The sequence below is a fragment of the Toxotes jaculatrix genome, chromosome 11 (genome assembly GCF_017976425.1).
Source record: "Toxotes jaculatrix isolate fToxJac2 chromosome 11, fToxJac2.pri, whole genome shotgun sequence".
Classification (NCBI taxonomy): domain Eukaryota; kingdom Metazoa; phylum Chordata; class Actinopteri; family Toxotidae; genus Toxotes; species Toxotes jaculatrix.
Window position 1 is genome coordinate 14,975,453 of NC_054404.1, and position 9,052 is coordinate 14,984,504.

Genomic DNA, 9,052 nt, shown 5'->3' on the forward strand with positions numbered 1-9,052 from the left:
GTGATGATATCGTAGATGAGCGCCAAGTATTATTATATAAATCAAAGCCTGTCTCTCCTTTTGAAATAATGTTAATTTTGCAGACATTGGTCGTATAGACAAATTAGGGCATCCTGTTTTTTTATATATATAAAACTACATATTCCTGACAAAGAAAAACAACGAAAGGTATCAATTAAATTTGTAACTGTTATTACCGATTTGATCACTGTCTATGGAAGAACGAAAGGATACATTCAGAGTGAGTTCTGCCCATGTAATTGAGGCCATTCATCACCGCTGCTTCAGTAATCCCCTGACATCCCGACTATAAAACAACTTAATCCAGGCAACAAGACTCAGGCATTAAGCTCTAGACAGGTGACATCATGCAAAAAGTAATAGCACCTGATTATCACCATCTCTAAAAGCCAACAGTCCTGGTTCACTTCATGATTATGTTACAAGGCAGTGTGACATGACAACAGATACTTATCTGTGCTCACAATTCTTTTCAAAAAGCTCCTCCAGACTCATGCCAGACTTACAATGGAAGAACATTTTCCTTTCCAGGAGTCTCAGAGGTTTATGGTGTAATTTGTATACGATTCTGCAGATATCCTCAAGAATAAGGAGATGCATGAGGGCAGCATGGTGGGTTGCGCTAGTCTGTAAATGTTTGTGGTCTCTGGTCTGACATTGCAGTCACGCAGCACTTCTAGACTCCCGTGAAGATCTCCTACATAGTCAGGCACTGGCAGCTCCCTTCACTCCAGCTGTGGGGAGTCCGGCTAATACTGGCTTTCTCAGCACTAACTCACTGTAAGAGCAACATGTAAACCTCAGTATAATATAGGTCTCCAGCAATAGTTTCAAGCTGCCTGATCCTAATGATACACCAAAGAACCACAAATAGGCTCACTTTACCCAGGAATCCACTACTGCAAGATGCAACTGTGCAACAAACTGGGCTAATTAGTGCGGATTTATCAGACTAAATGTGTTGTACTCTTACTTTTGTTTAATTTCAGGTACCTGCCTATGTGGCAAATGAAAACTGAAGGGAATCTAACTATGAATGCTACATCAACGCCCCCCAAAATGCAAAGGATGGAATTTTTTCCATCCTCTATATTTACAGATAATGAGGAGGTTCTCAGTAGCTCTTGTAATAGCCAAAGAGACTTTCTATAAACCTACAATAAGCACAGTTTAAAAGGATTGTCTGCGGCCAAGCAAAACAGACAATGAGCCAGTCATGGAGTGAACTATAAAATGGGTCATATTTTTAAAACCCAGAGTCATCAAACAGCAGTAGCTCGGTTTTTATTTTATGTGCGTGAGCATAAGTGAGAGGTGAGCTGGTGCTGAGACGATGACAGGGATGCTGACCTTTCTTTTTAGGATGACTCTGTTCCTTCTTCTTTAACTCGGCATTCAGAGGAGACTCAGGCAGCGGAGGAGAGCTGAAAACAGTGGAGGGGTGAAATGGGGGAAAAGAGTTACTGGAAACGAAGGAGCACAGCATTTTCCACCGTTATGGATTATTAGTCCCTCTAAAGCTCAGTACCATGATATTGTTGACTCATGAAAAACCAGATGGTAAGAATGGGGATAATAGGCCAAGTTAATATGGAAACGTCAGAGTCAGAAGGAGTCACAGGCAGGAGGCCAACTGAAAAACAGGCCACACTCATACGTCCCGTTGCCGGTGAGGTCAGGTGACCAGTGTCTGAGAGAAGGCAACAAAAGTCTATAACTGCACTGTTTCTGCTAATTTTAACAAGCTGAAATGATTATGCTTTTGCTCATAAATTACAAATTTGTTAAAGCAGAAACACACATAATGTTGATGAAATTATCACTGTTTATTGGTGCTGCTGGATTTTTGCTAAATAATCATTTATGGAGGTACAGGTAATACCTGAATGAATTTCATTCCTTCCCGGGAGGACAACTTTAATTTTTTGGGGGCATTTATATAGCATTGCTATTGTGAGAGAGTAATAAGTACGATTTTCTGGATTAAGGAGTACATCCAGTACAGACAGCTTTATTAAAACTCATGCAGATTTAAAAGCCTAGACAAATAAAAAATGTTCACAGTTAAGTCATTCAATGAGCAGAGCAGTTCCAGGCTGGAAACAAATGATGTGAGCTACAGTGAAGCTGTTGTTTTCTCTTATTTGTGTCTTCTATGGACTGTTTTGTGATGAACTATACTACTTCCACCAAATAAGCAATTGGCAGAAAACTGAATACTACTGAGATACATACTACTGTATTTAGCAGGTCGTCCTTAAACAAGAAAATCTTTTGGTTTTACTTTGTTTTCTATACTGAAGGAATCCAGCAAAAAGGAAATTTTTTCTACATGGTAACCATACTGTAGAGTCAACAATTTTTTGCCTTTAACTTGAGGTTTACCTTGGGAACACTGAAAAGCTGTCACCACAAGCCTGGATCCTCCCTAAGTCACAAAGATGTAACTCCAACAGCACCACGCAAGGAGTGAACAGAGAGCTCACTAGAAACACCATCTGTGTGACAAGGAATTCAAGAATGAATTCAGATTTTTAAAACGAGTCCATAATTGCTTTAAAAGAAGAAATGAAAGATACTTTTTTATGAATAATGTTCAGGAAAACAGGGACAAAGGTAAGGCAGGGTGTTACGTTTTTATAATGCACTATAGCACATAATTGCCTCTCTGTAGGAACAGAAAAATATCAGTTGCCTTAAGGAAGTAAATCACAGTCACGTCTTGTAAAAATGTCATTATGTGGTTTGCGAAAACATAAAAAGCAAATTGCAGCGTTATAAAAATTCCAAAGTTTAAGCACAGGAGCACCTTCAGACAGTCAAAATGAACCTAGGAAACAAAATGAAAAACTCCACTTAGATCCAGTGGCTTAATAGGGACTGATTTCAGTGGTTCGTATTGTGGTGAAAACTTCATTCATTGAGTAGTTAAACTTGTCATTTTATGTGACTTTTATCATCATAAACTCACAAGATTCACTAGGACTGACAAAAGAAGCCAAGCATGCACAAGCCTGAGTAAGTGGTCAAAGGATCACATGCAGCACAAGAAATAGGCCAATGAACTATAGAAGAACAGTGCAGTGTCTTACCCTGGCTCATCAAAATATTATTGCAGTTACTCACGGTGTTATCCTGTCCTGGAGAGATTGACCATGATCCAGCCATTGTGATGCTGAGGTTGGCGTAATCTAGAAGAATAAACATCAGTCATGTGTGTTGGAAGAGTAATATGAGCAAATTACAATAAATCATTACAATACCCCATCCATCCATTTTCTATCCTGCTTATCCTCTTAAGGGTGCCACCATGCCACCCGTCATTACGATTTAATTTTATGGCCATCACCTTGCAAGCCAATCAAAATGGCTTTTTTGGCTTTTTTTCATGTCTCAAGATGGAAATAGCTAAAGAGGAATTCTGTGTTTTACAGAAGGAAAATAATTGCCTTCTTTGACCTAAAGCATCATAAGAAAACTGCTACAAGAAGGTAGCCTGAACAACTCTGAGATATTTCCAAGTAAAAAACTGGGAAAGCAGGATTTGTGGGTCCTTAACAAGAATCTCAGAAATGTTATTCTTGTGAAATGATGAGATGATTTAATAAGTTATGATGTGATGCTTAAACATATTACAGAAGTACAGCAGCAGCCTACCTTTGAAATATAGGGCTGTCAGGAGTTCTGAGGTAGCCAGATCCACCACATACAGGCCATCAGAGCTTCCAATACATAACCAGCTGTTGTCCCTGCAGAGGCCCACACAGAAACGTATGGAAAATCTGTGTTACAGGATTTCCCCCAAGAAGCATTTTTTCAGATCATTTGAGGAAAGACAACGTAACCACATACTAAAGAAAAACATACTGATGTGATGGAGTGGTGAGGCATGCACACCATAGGACCATAGGTTTTTATTCAGGTTTCTTTTGACTTCATGTAGTCTAAACTACGCACACCCCACAAGATGGAAACTACTGCCACACAGAGTAGAAAGGAGAGGAAGCTGAGTCTGATGGATCCTTTTTTATCCTGTTGCTGAGCTGAGCTACATGCTGAGGTCATGGTGCAGTGGGGAATGTAAGGTAGAAGTTTGACCAGTTTTACATTTTAGTGCATCATTATTTTCATGCTGATCATGTGCTTCTGTACAGGATAAAGACAATTAAAGCCATTACATGATTACTGCTCTGTTCAAATTGTTCTTCTTGTTTGTAGAAAAATGAGCACCGTTCATTTTGGTATGCCAAGGTATCTTTTTTTGACTCTTCCACAGGAGGGCACAAAAGTCAGAATCTTAAATTCTACACATTAGCTGTTCATATTTTGGATATAGGTGTGATAAATGTTTGGATGACAAAGACCCACACAAACTTAGATATCAAAAGTCCACATGAAATTTGTTTTTTGATGGTTAAGTATACTTTTATTCAACAAAGAAATCTTTGAAGAAATGTTAAAAACAATGACTAATTTGAAGCATCAGAACCATTCGGAGTCCTTGTGTATACCTAAACTATCATACACTGATACTCTGTTACACTACACTTTAATAGTAAAGACAGGCAGCTTCTGTGGGGTTTAAAGCCCCACTGCATGTTTATCCCATAATGTATGTGATGGCTGTATCCACAGACACACAGCTGGAACAGAAATATGGTCATATTCTTTGTCTCACCACACGCAACATACAAACCCTAACAAACAGGTTTATGGTTTCACACACTCTCCCACCTCATGACTACCATCTTTATTAGTTTTCTTTACATTTAAGTTACATAAAACAGATTGTTTAGTTTTGTTTATTGCTATATTTTGACACAACACTGTATTCTCAATGAGGTGTGAACTATTGGGTTACATTGTTCTATAACCATTGCAGATAAGTTTGTGCAACCCTATTTGTGTTTAATGGTCTGACCAGCCAGTATATATGCCTCCACGGTGTCTCACTTTGTTAGGTCAATTAGTTGAGTTAAAGTCTTGTTTTGTTACATTTTTAATATTCTTATTTTTTAATAAATTTTGGTTGACCTCTTTTAGTTAGTTACTAAAAATTCTTATTCTCATTCATCTATATTCTATGTTTCTTTGGTTGAAATAAACCCCACTTTTTGAGAAGTAGGCCTGTATCTTCTTGTCCTTTGTGGTCCCTAACAACCTGAGCAAAAATTGTTTTATTTGTTAAAGCCCATGAAGAAGAAGCCAAACACTGTGCAGTTAATTAACTAGATTTTATGCTAAAGCTGTTTCAGTCAAGAATAAAGATTATATAAATACTGCTCTGAGATCATGTGCTTTGCTTACAGCTATAAGGAATCAATGTCCATTTCAATCCAGTGGGCCACAAAATACTAAGTGCCTGCTTCCTGTCATAACATCAAATGTTTTAACAGCCTGAAACAGTTAATGCTACGAGCCTGCGAAGTTTCCTGTTATGTGTGAAGTTTCCTGTGATGTTTTCTGTGTGGACACGTGCAGCAATTATCCCATAAAGATGTGGCATTTAGTTTTCCAGGCTTTTGTGACAGTATGAGGTCTCTATATCGTTAATAGCAGAAATGTGTCGGTCGTTATTGTATTCTCCTGAGAACTGTTTGATTTACTTTTGTAATGTTTTCCTGAATTACACACAGTTTTTCACCGATATTCTCCTTCCTAAGCAAATCAAGAACCCACAACAAGCAGGTTCTTAGGTTGAGCAAATGTTTGAAATCTGTATCCAACTACCTATATTCAACATTTCAAACTGTTTATGATTACTACAAGTATATTTACAGTGTTTACTCACTTTTTCTGCTCATGACTGGCGTCAGTAAATGAGCTACATAAAGCCATTTTGAGGACAGGTTTTGCAGTCTCCACAGTATCTACAGCTGATTGTTCTGCACCCCCTGGAAGAAAATATACACAAAGTAGCATAAAAATAACTCAGTAAACTTGACCAGTTGAAAAGAGGTAAATGATTTAGCCTGTACTACACCCTCTCTGTTAATTTACAGCATCACCTGTTTGATGGCTCACGGCCTCTTGGTGTCTTTGATGTCTTTTTTCCATCTTCTGAAGGTCCATTTTGGTCACCAGGTGACACTTGTGGTCATCATGGTGAGAAAAGCACCACACCTAAGCCCAACAGATACAAGTGTGTTATATAGCTTGTGGTATTTCCTACTCTGGTAGTGATTTTGAGCTGTTAAGGGGTGTGTGTCTCAGTCACTGACCTGTCCATCAGCTGAGCCGATGATAAGGTGCCTGGTCTCCTCCAAGAAGAATGCACTGAGCAGTGGAGAGGCTGAAGAATTAAAGAATTTACTTTAGATGGCAGGGAATATTTTATTTTTAATCATTTTGCAAGGCTCTGACTCCTCTACAGCAGTCACTAAATAAATGTTACTTTACCATGAAAAAAATCAATTTAAAATGTTACTTTCTTACTTACATTTAAAGTGCTCGTCTTACCGGGGCTTAAAGATAAGCCTTGACAACTATATTTGGCTATTCACAGCCATTTTATTCAGTATAATAACAGTTTCAGATGGATCCCACTGCTACTCATGATTCTACCACCTCTGCTGTACAAACTTAATGGGAGGTTTCAGGCTTTAATGAATAATTTGCAAATTAATAGTAAATAAATAAATAGTGTCACACCTGAAAGCACAAAAGACTGATAGCAAACAGTTCCAGTTTTTAAATCCCACACCTGAAAAGAGAAGAAAAGTACTTCGTAGTTATTAAGATACATTGACACACTGTGTAATATTTGATATTTGCTGTGTATACAAATACACATCATCATCATCATTAAATTAAATGAGAGATCATTTTTTGACTCTATCATTTGTAAATCTTAAGCAAGTACCTTAAAAGTGCGGTCTTCTGATGTGGTGATGAGAATGTCTTCATTCCAGGGACAAAACTCTGCTGATGTTGAAGGTCCCAGATGGCCGGTCAAAGTAGAAATAACTTCCTGCCTCTGGTGTGGAAAACAGCAATGAAACTTAGACAAGATAAAGTGATGACCTTTGATGGCTACTAACGCATCACAAAGAAACAATATTACACATCTTTTCATAGAAATGTGTTGTGATGTACATCTAATAAATCACAGCAAAGTACAAAAAAAATCACACTATTTAATATTAATAAGAACAATACAAGATAACATACAGTATTGAAACCCATGAACTCAAATGTATTTATTAAGTGTCTGTGTTCACTGAGGGAGACTGTGAAAATGTGCATCATCTTGTACCTTTGAGCTGAGAATATATACAGTAGCCCCCGAGCATGCAGCCACTCGCTCATCAGAAAAACAGAATGAAAGATGGGCGACTTCACCCAGTAAAGTCCCAATTACTATTCCAGCTGCAACTTTACCTGTAATCAAATAAACTTTAATCAGTGTTTACACTGAAAGCAAAAGAATTTCATGACCACAGCAGTCACAGGTGACATATCTGGTAATATTTCACTAGATGGCAGGCTTGTTAAGATATTCACTCAGATCATACTCCCAGATTCACAACTAAAAGGGGGATTAAACTAGTAGACATAACAATGAAGATTATGACAAAATGTGATATCTGCATTTTAGCAATTAATGTTGAAAATAGTGCAAACTGGCCCAGAGAGCGACTCTTTAGTGCAAACACTTGATTGAGCACACACAAACTACTTCCTTACCCTCCTTTGCTTTCTTCTGGCACAATTCAATATCCCAAACAATGATATAGTCAGAAGAAGCGGAGCAGAGGAGGACAGGTTTACTTCTTTTCCCAAAAGTCATGGCGCTGATTTCACCATGGTGGCCAGTTAGCGGCAGGGGCTGTGGACAAACATTTAGACAACACTAAAATACGCAATACATAGTCTCAACAATTATTAGCAAGACTATACAGGATTCTGATTACAAACACTCTAACCCATATTTTGATACACAGAACAGTGAACCTATATCAAACATAGCCTATAGTAGGCTATCTGTAAAAAAAAGGCATGTTCAGATAGAAAATACACACGGACTAATTCTAATTACAAACAAGTTTTACAGTTATGGGTCACTGTGGTTTGTTCCTTGCTAAAACTTGCAGACTTCGAGCTAACTAGCTAATTTATGACATTTAGGTATAATAAAATATTTTTTCTCCACATTGTTAACTTTGTTGACAAACCTTCTGCTCTATGTCTACATTCTGGTAAATCAACATTTCCTTGTCACGCAGTGGTATGCCACAATAAGACTGACAACATGCGAGCTGCCGGTGTGACAGGAGTCTGTCACACGCCAAACTGAGCTTTTCGATCATCTTAGCTCCTCCAAACATTAGGACACGACCCTTCGTGTTGTGTGCTGCAGTCCTCAAATAAAACGCTGACTATTTTCCATTAAACGGGGCTGAGGAGTCAGCTTTAACCTTCAGTTATTTTAGTTTCAAAAACAGTGAAATTAAACTTGCGTTGAGTCGGTCTAGCTAACATTAAGAGAGAGCCTTCGACCTATGTCTTCGACACGGAAGTTGCAGCTGGGCAAATGCTACAGGTTGCTAGGACACCAAATCAATTTCCGTTACATTAGATTGTCTATGACAGAGCGATGATCCACACATAAGCCAAAAAACAAACCTCGGTCAGGTAAATGTGTGCTGCCTCTCATGGTATTTCTTTCATACGCAAGGCATCAAAAACACTTCTGTTCTTTTTAAAACCTCTGAATACTGTAGTTTTATGACACAAGCGGTACATTTAGCCGTTTTTTTTGTAGACTACGGTGCATTTGAACTCAGTGGTACTTGGAAGTACGGCCAGAGTGGGACTTCTCTCCTATCACACCTATCGGTTCCTGCTTCTTGTACCTGTGCGTTTAACCCATAGCCGCAAGATGGCGGTCATTGTTCACCGGTATCCATGGCACCATGTGTATGAGTGATCATGGGCATGTTATCACCCATTATTACCATATGAGACGAGTCGAAATGACAAATCAGAATCAATGTTCATAAGAATGAATGACTGAGTGAACGAATAATGA

General features: G+C 38.4%; 1 protein-coding gene across 1 annotated transcript in view; it reads right to left on the minus strand.

Moving 5' to 3' along the window:
* The window catches only part of wdr27 (WD repeat domain 27), a 40,041-nt gene extending 31,639 nt beyond the window's left edge, over positions 1–8,402 (minus strand). Inside the window, exons 1-12 of the mRNA XM_041049536.1 lie at positions 8,196–8,402; positions 7,708–7,849; positions 7,277–7,401; positions 6,884–6,997; positions 6,673–6,724; positions 6,243–6,313; positions 6,030–6,144; positions 5,813–5,915; positions 3,679–3,770; positions 3,148–3,212; positions 2,407–2,519; positions 1,372–1,445 (exon numbers count right to left, since the gene is read on the minus strand). Coding sequence (XP_040905470.1) covers positions 1,372–1,445; positions 2,407–2,519; positions 3,148–3,212; positions 3,679–3,770; positions 5,813–5,915; positions 6,030–6,144; positions 6,243–6,313; positions 6,673–6,724; positions 6,884–6,997; positions 7,277–7,401; positions 7,708–7,849; positions 8,196–8,348 — 1,219 coding nt within the window. The 5' untranslated portion in view covers positions 8,349–8,402. The remainder of the gene's footprint in view (positions 1–1,371; positions 1,446–2,406; positions 2,520–3,147; positions 3,213–3,678; positions 3,771–5,812; positions 5,916–6,029; positions 6,145–6,242; positions 6,314–6,672; positions 6,725–6,883; positions 6,998–7,276; positions 7,402–7,707; positions 7,850–8,195) is intronic.
* Positions 8,403–9,052: the final 650 nt, after the last annotated feature.